The sequence below is a fragment of the Panulirus ornatus genome, chromosome 19, assembly GCF_036320965.1.
Source record: "Panulirus ornatus isolate Po-2019 chromosome 19, ASM3632096v1, whole genome shotgun sequence".
NCBI classification, from domain to species: domain Eukaryota; kingdom Metazoa; phylum Arthropoda; class Malacostraca; order Decapoda; family Palinuridae; genus Panulirus; species Panulirus ornatus.
Window position 1 is genome coordinate 58,288,520 of NC_092242.1, and position 14,672 is coordinate 58,303,191.

Consider the following 14,672-nt stretch of genomic DNA (forward strand, 5'->3'; position numbering starts at 1 on the left):
CGAGCTTGAGTAAGCTTGAGTACTTGAAAACAAGTAATTTTGAAACTGGCAAGAAGGGTGTCTTTGTTTAGTGTTTCACAGTACGAGGTTCCAGCATTGTGGTGAGGGGGAAGACACACCGTCTGGAGACCAGGGTATACGGGGCTAGGCTAAAGCTTGTAGTAGCTCCTCTCTAACAACAGCAGGGTCGAGCATTGAGTACCATATATAGGAGAAGCAGCTTGTGTTTATGGGTTTCAACGCTATGTCGCCTAGACCTTCATTGGCAATTAATTGCCATGTAGAGGAGCATCTGCTACGATTTCGTTGCTTGTTTGGAAGTATTGAGAGCTAGTGCCCGGTATGACAAGTGGTAATTATTGTGTCTGTGATGTAGAAAATGGAGGGTCTGTGGTTGGCAGGAGGGGTTGCAAGATCTCGCCATTTTTTTCTTTTTTTTTCTGTGATCGTCATTGGCAAGTTATACTTCAAGTTAGGACAAGTTATACTTCAGGTCGGGACAAGATTTTCTGATAAATAGGGCTTTTTCGCTCATGGTTGTCCTTCTATATCATTAATACGCGTGCCAGACGCATCTTAAGGTAGCTAAAGTGACCTTAGGCATCTTCAGTAAGCGTAGTCGGCCTAGTTGCTAAAGTGACCTTACTCATCTTCAATAAGCCTAGTTGCTAAAGTGACCTTACTCGTCTTCAATAAGCCTAATTGCTAAAGTGACCTTACTCATCTTCAATAAGCCTAATTGCTAAAGTGACCTTACTCATCTTCAATAAGCCTAATTGCTAAAGTGACCTTACTCATCTTCAATAAGCCTAGTGAGTCTAGTTTTCATACGTAAGTTAGGTATGCAGTATATCTGGTGAGTGCCTCAGTACAGATTGGTCAAGACACGCGCTGCTGACGATCCTGGGAAAAGAAAAAGAAAAGAGTGAGGGGCATCCTGCCAGCGGTCGAGACAGGAGTCCCCCAGCTGTTCTCCTCTCAATCCCCCGTGAAGGTTATTCCGCTGTACCTGCTATGGCTCCCTCCCCTGTTCGTGAGAGGTTCTTGAGGCATCTACACCGGCCCCGTTAGTTAGTTCCAGCGGTGCGAGGCGGTCGTAAAGTAGTAGATGATTGCACATCGGACATTCTTGGTGGTGAATGCCTGACCGATTCATCGTAGGAGCGTTGGGAAACTTGCGGGTGAGTGGGACCGATGGGGAAGCTTGCTGGTGTGTGGGACCGATGGGGAAGCTTGCTGGTGAGTGGGACCGATGGGGAAGCTTGCTGGTGTGTGGGACCGATGGGGAAGCTTGCTGGTGTGTGGGACCGATGGGGAAGCTTGCTGGTGAGTGGGACCGATGGGGAAGCTTGCTGGTGTGTGGGACCGATGGGGAAGCTTGCTGGTGTGTGGGACCGATGGGGAAGCTTGTTGGTGAGTGGGACCGATGGGGAAGCTTGCTGGTGTGTGGGACCGATGGGGAAGCTTGCTGGTGAGTGGGACCGATGGGGAAGCTTGCTGGTGTGTGGGACCGATGGGGAAGCTTGCTGGTGTGTGGGACCGATGGGGAAGCTTGCTGGTGAGTGGGACCGATGGGGAAGCTTGCTGGTGTGTGGGACCGATGGGGAAGCTTGCTGGTGTGTGGGACCGATGGGGAAGCTTGTTGGTGAGTGGGACCGATGGGGAAGCTTGCTAGTGTGTGGGACCGATGGGGAAGCTTGCTGGTGAGTGGGACCGATGGGGAAGCTTGTTGGTGAGTGGGACCGATGGGGAAGCTTGCTGGTGTGTGGGACCGATGGGGAAGCTTGCTGGTGAGTAGGACCGATGGGAAAGCTTGCTGGTGTGTGGGACCGATGGGGAAGCTTGCTGGTGAGTGAGTGGGTCTGATGGTGTGGTACTTTGACGTCTAAGTCGGATGGCAACCGCGGCCACGTGACGTAATGACTATTTCTCAATGGCTGACATGCAACTCGCCCACATCCCTCGTCGACATTTCCTCCTCCAGCCCCAGGTATGTCCCAAGGTCGCCTTGGGTCATCTCTTGTTCCTTCTCCTTAAGAGACTTGGGTGGAGCAGCATCTTTGCCATGTTGGAAGTTGAGGCACTCGCTGGAATTGTCACGCTGGTGTGATTCATATATTTATAATCACATTAAGACCACTTGATGAATGGGTCTTAAAGTGTTACTCCAGGATCAATCATCCAGGGGCTCCTGCACCCTAAGGGTGCGCTGCGCTCAGTAGCAGGGGCAAGACGAACTCTTTTGATGATACTACTCGTTTCGTCAACTGATGATGATGCAGTCTTGCCACAGGTGACTTTTCACTCGCAGTGTGATCCTAAGCGGGCGGAGTACGGTCACGTTTGTAATTGATTTAAACGACCATTATTCATAGTTGAATGTACGTTTGTAATCATAGTAGTGGGGGAATGGAATTCAGTAGACTTGTGAGATGAAAATCTATATATGGTCAGGCGTGAATACCATACAATGGATACACTACTACAGTTCTTGTTTGTCGAACTTTCTTTTTTTTCTCATGTTTCCGCTCGAGACACACAGGTGTGGGCTAGGCTAGAAGCATTCACGCGCTCTATACGCCGGTGTACGGGAGATGCATGGTAGGTAGGAGCGTATTATGAACCTTGGGCGCAGCCCAAGATGGTCAGTGTAGGATTGACTGGGCAGCGGTAGTGTTGAGGAGGGCGTCATCGTGTCTGGCGGCCGGGTTGGTGTGTGGCAGTAATAACACCACACCATCACTCGCCTCGGCTCACCTGTATAAGTAACTCGTCAGCACCCAGCTGGTGTTCCCTCACCTCTCGGGTAGATGTTTATGAAGTTGTATGACAGATGAGAGGGAGATATGTTATCTTCATCCGTTGCGTCATCATCCGTTGCGTCAAACCACAATATTAACGTGTCATTATTAGATGTTACTACGATGTTGAAATGATCAGACCATGACTTTGGCCTAACGTAACCATTCTTTAAGCCGGCCAATCCTAGCTGTAATGTATCCATTATTTTTAACTACATAACTGTAGCTAGAGCTTGACCTTACCTGACACCCGTCAGGGGTCAGGCCCCAGCCTTACCTCAACGAAGCCAGAGATTAAAGGGCCAACTTGAAGATATCCATCTTCTGCGAGTTATTCCAATTGCCAAGCGCGCGCGCGTGCCCCGCCTGTGGATGCCCATGCGAAAGCGTCTTTTTCTAGGATGAATTATTTCTGAAGTTAGTTGTACACGCTATAATAATCCCTTCTCAAAACAAGAATTATGATGATGAAAACCAAGTTACCTGAAGAAAAAGGAGAAAATGGGAACGAGATTACTCATTTAAAAGAAATGAGCAGAAATGTGTTGACCAAAAAAGATTACGGTAGGACTGGAGATCGGCCATGATATTCCCATCCTACAATAAGATTTTGAAGCAGGGTAAACATCAGGTCTTCGCACGTCAGAATGATCATCTGTAAGAAACTCAGTATTTGCAACGCTTTCCAAATTCCATGGGGAAGTAGATGAATCCATCAATAAAGTTAGTGGCCTAAAGTAAGTAAAGGTACCGGTATTTGCCTTTATTTTTCTTTCCCAAGTATCGAAAAAGGCGAAAATAGACCATAAAATTAGCGCGAGTGAGGTCAACAACACAATGCTCTTAACTTTGTTAAAGTACGTGTGATTGACGGCGTGAGCCAGGGTTGTGTGTGTGCGGGTATGGAGGCGTGCAGCAATGCTTGTGGCTGGTTGTACCTCCTCTTCATTAATTGTAGTAACTTGTGATTAATTATAACTTTTTACGTAGGTGTTACAGGGCTGCGCCTGGTCGAGGTTACACCGCGAGTGAAAAGTCACCTTTGGTGGAGTTGTATCAAAGTGAAACCCAATCTTGTCAAAGAACGTCTCTCTGTAAAGGAGTTTGTGTTTACTTGCCACTTGACGTAGCTCAACCTTGTGGCTGCAGGAGCCTTAAGAAAGGTCATTGATAACACCGCAATATATTTGCAGGTCCTAGGGTGAGTATATATATATATATATATATATATATATATATATATATATATATATATATATATGTATATAGTTAGATACATACATACATACATAGATGTTGGCCAAACTTCATGGGGAAAAGATATTGGAACGTTGCTCACTGACACGCATACTGTCAGCATCTTGGACCGAACGAGCGTACGTACGTGATCCCGTTCGCACTGAAGATACAGAAGATGTATGGATTGGTACGCGTTATTTTATTTCATTGTGGTGTACTATGCAAGATGTGAGACCTCGGAGCAGGAGGCATACAGGGAAGGAGGGTGGAAGACATGTAATGGTACTCCATGTTACTGGCTGCCTCTCCACTAATTAACTTCTCAGTCATTGCTGCCTGCAATTACTTGACCCACAAAACAACCCAGACTCACGCGCTGAAACCTCTCCTTAAGACTGTGTAATATACATAACCTGCTCCTCCTCTTACTTAGCCACATATTGGTGCTTATTTCGTAGTTTGGCTGCTGAATATAGTTAGTATTATCTCTAATGTGGTTTTCTGTCCATTTTCCAATTTGGACTTTCATAGGATAGAAGCCGAGAAAAAAAGAAAGTCAGTCATCCTAAAATCAGCCACAAGTTGTGGATAAGCTGACGACTCACGACCCAGTTCCTGATCGAAGTCATCCACTGTAGTGTTGCCGGCGCTCAGGGACGCCCTCTTCAGTCTGGATTTCCTTCCATTGTTGGTGTGACCGACCTGCACGGAGGCTGACGAGTCTCCCGACTCCCACCATCTCGCGCTCCTACACTGTGGAGGAGGAGGGAGGCCGGTATTGGGGTTAAGGGGAAGATGTTAAGGCCTGGGGTAAGGGAAGATGGGTTGGGATACACGGGAAGGACAGATTACAGGAGAGCTGATGATCCATGACGAGGTTATCTCTTGGGAGGCGGTAGTGAGTCGTAGGTGGGTGTCTTGAGGTCGCAGTCTTTAACTGTGGTAAAGCAGAAGGCTCCTCCATCTATCCATCTCTCCGCACGGCACAACGGCCGGCAGGAAACACAGAAACCTGAGTGAGGACCACAGTTAGTATGGGAACAGGACACTGCCTCGGAACGCCCGTAAGAAAGTGTGGCTCAGAAACTCCCTGCCCTGCTAAGTGAAGGTGCTGAGGCGGTGGATGTGTCGGTTATCACAGAGAAAACGTCTAGTTTGGCTAATGTTGGCGAAGGATGGTGGTGGGGATGAGAGAGACATCTCTCTCTCTCTCTCTCTCCAGATTTGTACAGTCGTAGATCACTAGAGGTGGAACTATTTTTCCCTGGAGAACCCCACTGGAGGGAGAGATGATTTTACATCAAATCCCGGAGGATGATTAAGGGGAGACCAGGTAACCTGGTGGAGTACACCAGTGAACGAGAGGGTCGGGGAGCGGCGGTGTGTGCCTGCGGCAGACAATGCCTCCAAAGCAATTGTTGCACAGTATACCCACATATATCTTGGTGTTCTACCTAGTCTACATTAATTCTTAGTTACCGCTCAGCTTAGATTGATAGTATACTGCTCAGCTTAACACGGATAATAGTACTGTTCATATTTAATAGTTGATATACCGCTCACCTTACACTGATAGTATACATCTCAGCTTACATTGATAGTATATTGCTCAGCTTATATTAGTAGTTTGTTTAGTGTTCAGTTTGCATTAATAGTTCAGAACACTGTGGGTCTCTTTCCCTCTTGTATGGATATTACCTCGGTATCGGCTCCCAAGAATTTTGGCTGTTTGTATGCCCGAGCTATTTGGTAGATCAAGAGCAGCCGAGTGAGTGTGTCAGCAGCAATATATTGCCTCAATATATTGGTGTGTGGTCGTCACTGGACCATGGACGTGCTGGCCACGACGATCCATCGCAGCCCACACCCCCGTCAGTGGACCGTCACCGCGCTCTCCTCCACCGCGGCATCACAATCCACACCTCGCTACTCAGTGTTGCCAGACGGCTGAGAGGAAGTGAGTAATGCTGCAAATTGGACGAGCGCTGTCGCAATTGTAATTAGACCAGTCAGCGTATGTGTTGAGGGTTTGATGATATTTTGTGCCACGATACTTACAGTAGTCTCGGCTGGCAACCAGACGACATGGAATACCTGGCCAAGGCCTCGCTCAGGTAGATCATTATGGTTGAGTAAGAGTAGGGAATGGAGGGAGGGAGTGAGGTGGCGAGTGACTTGTGGGGAGGGAGGTAAAATTAGCAGTCCTTCAGCATCCTACTTACCATTGTTCCTTTCTCCTCTGCACAAGATTTACGCCTCACTCCGACGTACATCGTAAGTCAGAGTTAGGGGTTGAGGTAGCTCCGACGTGGGCAGGTAGGCTTTCATCCACGAGTAATTCGTACTGCGTGTAGGTGACGTAAAAAAAAAAGGAGAAAATCTGAAATGAATCGTCACAATTTGAATTCGTGGTAACGTGCGTGGATGGATCTTGCAAGGTGCTGGAACTACACAGATTTGGGTCATGGCGAGCACAGACCGAACGGTGTAAAATCACACCTGACGAAGGCAACAAACACGCCAGAGTAATTGAACCTCGGGGCAGCGTTCCTCGCCAGCGTCTTCATATTCTGTAATACCACGAGGCTTATCAACTTCATTATGGTTAGGAACCTAGCCATTATAGTGTGAAGCCGGGAAGCGAAAGATACAAAAGCATTGATAAAGTTACGGAATCCGACATTAATGAAATTTGACATTAGTGAAAGAAAAATACGACGTTGGAGAGGTAAGGAAAATGTTGCAATATATTCGTATTATTATTATTTTTTCCCACCCTTGCTGAGGAAGAGGATGATCGGGGTTATCAAAGCGTACGATTTATCCAGCTGATGATGATGATGCCCAGGTAATTATTTTCCGGTCTGATAACCTAGTACCGCGCGCGTCTTGTGTGCTCTCCCATGTGTGGCCCGTGTTAACGGGAAGCTAACCTTATAAGGAGTCAGGGTTGGCGATTTCACGTGGAATTTTCACCCGGGTTTACATGTGTAGTTCCATGACTCGTGCCCACCTGTGTCATGCGACTGGGCGTCCCGAGCCGGTATATATATTGGTAGATTGCCACAACGCGGCGACACACAATCGTGTCGCGCGCTCAAGCTTGAGACGTCTCAGGTCAACCTGCCTTTACCGAACCATCGACAGGTCTGTGTTTGCCTGGGCAGGTCAGAACGTGTCGGTGTTTGTACTGAGGGACGCGTGACCTGGGGTGTAGGGTCAGCGTGGTGCACCTCCTGCTTCCTCCAAGGCGGCTTTAAGAGAATAGAAGACAGAGTAGCTTGTCCCTTAAGGCTGAGCTAGAATATGTTATTTTCAGATATATATATATATATATATATATATATATATATATATATATATATATATATATATATATATATATATATATATATATATTGGAAAGGATCACAATTTTGCGCGTGATCAAGATATTCCAATGAGTCCACGTGTTTCATTTCCCCCGTGGACTCATAGGAATATATATATATATATATATATATATATATATATATATATATATATATATATATATATATATATATATATATATATATTAGCTTTTCAGTTTAAGTAACGTATTTTTAAAGGATTCTTTTTTTTCTAGTGTCCGATAAGGCACATGTAGAAGGATATAAGTATTTCAAAACATTAATGTTCAACCCTGCTGCGCTGTTGTATGGTTGCCACAACTGTATTTCTTGAATTGTTGTTCTGTATCTGCCGGGGATCTATACCTCCTAGTATGGACTGCCGCTTACATACATGGGATGGCTACAATCAGTGTCGTGTCCTGTTCCGAACACACACGCCTCAGTGTATGTGTAATTTGTTCGTATGTACACAGTAATTCGAATGTTAACTAGATGTTCTATATAAGTATATTTTAAACTTATGTATTACACAGATATTGTTTCCCATGGTGCTTTCAGCATCACTCACATTCCTGTGATTATATATATATCATGAATTTGATGTATCCTAGACCTCCCTCCCTCTTGACGGGAGTGGGGGTGGGGACCCCTTTGGGTCCCTGGGCCTCACTGTGGGCCACATATTACTTCCCTCCATGGCGACGTACCGTACCCACTGTACGCTCTAGACTAGCCTCCACCTACCCCTAGATATGTGCCCTTCACCCATACTCTCATTGAAATGCTGTGTATATCTAGACCACGGATGTTTTAAAACATAAACGAGTCCTCCGCCCCTCTCAGCCAATGTAATCAAAATCGTTACGCCATATTGACTCATCACATCACCTCACCTCCCCACAGTGATGTTGCTGTCCTCTACGTATGCTCTAGGTGTCATACCGGCCCACTGTTCATGTAAGCTGACCGCTTGCGTCCCAGCCCCTTACGGTTGGATCCGTGGCAGGCGACTGGTTCCTCCTGCTTCTGTGTAAAGAGCAAGACTAGGATTAACCGCTCTGTTGCTTCATCTCTTCCTCGTACATCAGAGCTGTGGAATTCTCTACCGTTTGTCTTCGTCTCTTCCTACGACCTTCACGTGAACCTTTAAGTGTCAAGATGTACAAACACCTGCGGAACTCTTGACTGATCTCCGTCCTTTTTCCTCACCCAATTTATTTTTCTTATCATCCGAGATGGTGACGAGAGAGCGCTGTTTTTTTTGTTTTTTTTCCCCTGTGCTTTGCGGCTTACTATTTATGTTCATGATTCTCATGACACGGACACCGAGAGACATGTCTTAGGGGCTACATCGTCAATGGTCTTTGGTCAACAACCAAGGCAGTCCTCGGGGACACGGAACACTTGATGCCAAGTGGTTTTAATGTTTCCTTCAGATGCCGCCGATTTTGACGTGCATTCCCGGGACCCCGACCCGTGGGCGATGTCCGGGGACCGACCAACAATAATGAGTCATATGAATATTACTCTGCATGAACTGTTTACACTTGGCTTAGTATACTTTTCAGGTACATGGCTGACTGAAATGGTAGGTGTTGTGTCTCTGATGAGTTCACTGATTTTACAAAAGCTTATTACAGAGTAAAAATCCCATAGATATCTGTTAAGCCCAGCTTGAGTCGGGCCACAACAGTAATAAGGTGTGTGCTTATCATCATTGTGGCACCATGTAGAGGTTCCGACATAACTATGATTGATGGATCAGTTGGGGTCCACTTCCATTTGCTTCGTGTAAAAGAGTTTTATTGTCTGTACGCAACACGCAGGTAGACCCAAATTATAGTCGACTCCATCTTTGGAGGCTACGTACATATTAGCTGGTTTTTGGAGGCGTATATATTATTAGCTGATTCATCATCCCTGTCTCGCATTCTGAGCTCAGTGGATGAAGGAATTCAAGGGGAAATGGAGTCTATCTTTGCCATGAGTGCGTTTTGAACTTCAGTCGTGTTGCTGACCCAAGCTGTCTTGAAAGGAGTTTGATATTATGATTCTTAGTGAAAGAAGAGTCACATCAAATCAGAGGAGCTTTTCTTTTTTTCTTCTTCTTGAAGACAACGACAATTCAAGGCAATGCGAACAGCCAGCTGCAGTGTTTGTAGGGTGGATGTTCAGATGTGGTCGGTAGGAAACGTCATTGTGTTACAACAGCAGCACTTCCGGCAGCTTCACTTCCCCCCCACGCAAGGATCCATCTGTGCATGTGATTGCAAGGAAAATGTATTCATGGATGAGGAGGGTGTCACACTCAGCTTCGTGCTATGCTCCCAGCCTCAGCTTGGGCTGTAACATGAGGAAATGCTTATATGGAGAGGGTGATTAATATCTCACGGGGCACGACGCAAGTTGTCGTCTTGAATTGAATGGGGAAAAAAAAGATCATGAATCCCATACATACTAAGCTTAGTAGGAAAACCATGAATCCCATACATGCTAAGCTTAATATGAAAACCATGAATCCCATACATACATAGTAGGAAAACCATGAATCCCATACATGCTAAGCTTAATATGAAAACCATGAATCCCATACATACATAGTAGGAAAACCATGAATCCCATACATGCTAAGCTTAATATGAAAACCATGAATCCCATACATGCTAAGCTTAATATGAAAACCATGAATCCCATACATACATAGTAGGAAAACCATGAATCCCATACATGCTAAGCTTAATATGAAAACCATGAATCCCATACATGCTAAGCTTAATATGAAAACCATGAATCCCATACATGCTAAGCTTAATATGAAAACCATGAATCCCATACATACATAGTAGGAAAACCATGAATCCCATACATGCTAAGCTTAGTAGGAAAACCATGAATCCCATACATGCTAAGCTTAATATGAAAACCATGAATCCCATACATGCTAAGCTTAATATGAAAACCATGAATCCCATACATACATAGTAGGAAAACCATGAATCCCATACATGCTAAGCTTAATATGAAAACCATGAATCCCATACATGCTAAGCTTAATATGAAAACCATGAATCCCATACATACATAGTAGGAAAACCATGAATCCCATACATGCTAAGCTTAATATGAAAACCATGAATCCCATACATGCTAAGCTTAATATGAAAACCATGAATCCCATACATGCTAAGCTTAATATGAAAACCATGAATCCCATACATCTAAGCTTAATAGGAAAACCATGAATCCCATACATGCTAAGCTTAATATGAAAACCATGAATCCCATACATGCTAAGCTTAATATGAAAACCATGAATCCCATACATGCTAAGCTTAATATGAAAACCATGAATCCCATACATGCTAAGCTTAATATGAAAACCATGAATCCCATACATGCTAAGCTTAATAGGAAAACCATGAATCCCATACATGCTAAGCTTAATAGGAAAACCATGAATCCCATACATGCTAAGCTTAATAGGAAAACCATGAATCCCATACATGCTAAGCTTAATATGAAAACCATGAATCCCATACATGCTAAGCTTAATATGAAAACCATGAATCCCATACATGCTAAGCTTAATATGAAAACCATGAATCCCATACATACATAGTAGGAAAACCATGAATCCCATACATACATAGTAGGAAAACCATGAATCCCATACATACATAGGAAAACCATGAATCCCATACATACATAGGAAAACCATGAATCCCATACATACATAGGAAAACCATGAATCCCATACATACATAGGAAAACCATGAATCCCATACATGCTAAGCTTAATAGGAAAACCATGGATCACATACATGCTAAGGTTAATAGGAAAACCATGGATCCCATATATGCTAAGCTTAGGAGGAAAAACAATGGACCCCATACATTCTAAGCTTAGTAGGAGCGTAGTTGATCCTGGGGCCCTTCTGGCCAACGCGTCACCCTTCCGCAACGTCCCTGTGTCTCAGTCACCTTCGCTAACCTCCTATTTGTGACCTGTAGTTAGTTTGTTAATGAGTGTGTATATGAATAATGATATTTTCTCGTATCCAGGTCATTTCGAATAACTGTAACGGATCCCAGTGCTCGTTGCTACGAAAATATGTCAGGACTCAGTTAATGTAATGTTTGCATCATTTATTAAAGTTGATCGTCAAACTATTGCCCTGTGTTCTGTTTTGGTTAGACGAGGGTTTGGGTTGATGGAGGAGAGTGGGCGGAGCCTGACAGTACAGGATGAGTAGGGTGGGAGGGCAGTTGTTCCTCAGCCGTGGGCCGGGCAGGACGTACGAGCTACACTCTCCCGCCAGGATCTCTGTCTAGCGTGTTACGGTGTTTATTAGTGCTGTTGTGGAATATCCGTTTATTTGCTTATAGATACTTAATCTGTTATGGCTCAGAGAAATGCAGAAAGTTTATATGACCGCAGAAATCGATAACAGAAAAAGTTTGTATATAGCAAGGATGAGTTGGTTAGCTCAAAGTAAGTGTAATGAGTTGACAATGGATTTATCAGAAACAAAAGTTTTTAAGTAATTATTTGATGTATAACAAGTATTGTGGAATAGTATGTACTCTTCTACATCGTCAGGTTAAACTGCCATGCTTAACCTCGTTGGACAGTGAAAGGTTGCGATGAACATAGTCATGCCAATGTCGAAATTAAAGTAGAACAAGTGTGAATCATAGTATGGTGTACCTGGGCGAGGGTGGGCAGGGAGGTTGGGGCGAGGTGGTGCTACCCTCTCCCGGCTCGGAGCCCCCACCACCATACTCACCTCCGCGGGTGCCTCACCACCACCACTTCTTCCCCCAGGGCTTTCCTCAGCACCACCACTACTACCACCACCCCTTCAGCAGTTATTATGACCTCACATCCTCTCAGCCCAGTAGTCTCAGTAGTCATGATACACCTTCCATCAAGGATCCTCCGCCACCTTACCCGCCCACGACCACCATCAAGGCCACCCATGCCGCCCTTAACCATGGCCCTTCCAGTGCCTTTTCTCCACCCACGAAGACCATAAAATATTCGTATCCTCCTCCTTACACGCCTGCAGACACCACCAGCAACACCGGTGGACACGTGAAGGCTCCCCCACCTCACGCCCAACAGTTGGCCGAGTCCCGCGCCCCTGGCAGTAGGGACCTCCCTAGGCACACCACAGATCCCCGTCATAGGACGCGAAGCCCGCACTCCCACTTTCGGTACCAGCAGGAGAAAACCAGGTCTTTAGATCACCGCAGTGGACGACATCGCACTACCAGGGACAACAGCAGGTCTTCTAGTGGGCTTCGGAGAGTCCCGGCTGGAGTGGGTTATCAGGGGAACAGTCATACCAGTCAGAACGGGTATCCTGGGTCAAGCAGGAGTGTCACGGGCAGTGGACACCCGCGGGGGCCGCTTCTAAGGACCGGCAAAAGCCTAGAGTTGCCCCACGAGCGGCTGACGCATCACCAGCCGCCACCCACCGCCCACACTCACCCCCACCACCCGCACCTCAGTCAGCACCACACCAAAGACATTAGCCAGCAGCAGCAGCAGCACACCAAAGAGCCACATGGCGCCACCAAAACACATTCTAAGTCAAACCGATTAGCGTATGTGGGCATTCTGCCTACCAAGACGGCGCGGGGTCCTGATAGGTCAGCGCCTGTAGGGGAAGTTTTGGGTACCAGTCGTACCGAAGACCAGTGGATAGCGCGGGCGTCTCGTTTGGAAGCTGCTGCCGCCCAGGCTATGACGGCCGCCCGCGCCGTCCCCGTTACTGCCGTCAACAACCACACCCAGCCTGCCGAGTCCGAGATTAAAATGACGCGTGGGCGGCTGCGATCATGTCGGTCCCTGGACGAATTGTCTGATCTGCTAGAGGAGGAAGCCTTGGTACCACGCCTCCATCCTGTGGCCACGCGCAGTCTAGATGACCTCACTGAGCCCCTTTATGAAAACTTTGACGTCATCCACGCCCATGCTCGCAGGACACACGAGAGGACTGCCCACAACACCAGCGTGCCAGACCTTTTGGAGCCCCCTCCACGACCACCCCGCCAGCGTAACAGTTCCTTGTCGTCTTTGCTTGACGACATTGTCAGCTCTGGTTCCGCATCTTTGTCCCGACGAGGCCTCAACATCAGCGTGCCCGACGTGCTGGAGGGAGGCGGTTTCTCTTGGAGCTCCCCAACCTCCACCCTCCGCTCTTCGGCCTCCGCTACAGTCGCCGCTTACGACCGTGATACCACCAGCGACATTGGCGTTCAACTGGAAAAGATTAAAGAGGTAGCGCGGGTTCTTGGGGTCAAGTACCGCAGAGGAGAACTCTCATCCTCATCGGCCAGCAGCAGTGGTGCTGGCTCTACCCATACAAGCCCTCGTGTGCCCCAACACTCCCACACCATCCTCACTCCACCCGCCACACATGCTCCCGGGGTGCCCGCACGTGCACCCGTTATTCATGACGTATTGAGGGAAGGTCGTAAGTCGTCGCCTCAGCAGACGCAGCAGCAGCAGCTTCCTGCTACCACTGTCACACATGACACTGATGCCATCAGCCAGGAGAGTGGGTATAGCTCTGTCGACTCTAGGTGTTACCGGCAGCAGCAGCAGCAACAGCAGCACTCCCATCAGCACCACTCACCACCTCAACCTAACAAACAACAGCAACAACAACAGCGTGGTGATCCATATCAAATCACTAAGCCAAAACAGCAGCAGCAATCGAAAAATTCACCACCTCGGTTCCAGACAAATTCAACTGAAACTCATCTTTGCCCACTTCAGCCACAGAGCTACCACAGGCTTCCCCAAGTGAATACTAAAAATCCACAGCAGCTTTATCAGCCCAGAGATGCACGGCAGATCCAGGAGGAAGGCAGCGGTTCACAGCAGAGCTGTAATCATTCGCGCCAGCAGTATTCTCGCCGTCATAATAGACGTGAACAAGGCGCGCATCAGCAGCAGCACCACCACCACCAGAAAGATCAACAACAGAAGCTTCAGCAGAGACAGCATCACTACCCAAAGGATCAGCAGCAACACAAGCAACCTGTCCAGCAGTTGCAGCTGCAACAGGTGTGTGGATCCGTTATGCATTTGATTCTTATATTTTGTAAAATAGCTGTCGGAGACTTTGGTCATTTTCACAGCGTGACGTAATTAATATGAAAATGTAATCTAAACTTGCTTTAGCACAACCAAAGAACACTATCAGACATGAACTCTTGGGTCATGTAGGACCACGTTCCATGGGAC

The 14,672-nt window shown here is 46.7% G+C and overlaps 1 protein-coding gene across 13 annotated transcripts in view; it reads left to right on the top strand.

Moving 5' to 3' along the window:
- The window catches only part of cno (adherens junction formation factor afadin), a 585,480-nt gene that overhangs the window by 481,657 nt on the left and 89,151 nt on the right, over window positions 1-14,672 (top strand). The window contains exon 1 of one of the 13 annotated variants that reach the window (XM_071673975.1): window positions 11,684-14,492. The exons of the other annotated variants lie outside the window; for them this stretch is intronic. Coding sequence (XP_071530076.1) covers window positions 12,114-14,492 — 2,379 coding nt within the window. The 5' untranslated portion in view covers window positions 11,684-12,113. Of the gene's footprint in view, window positions 1-11,683; window positions 14,493-14,672 lie in introns of those variants that run through there. 13 annotated transcript variants of the gene reach the window in all.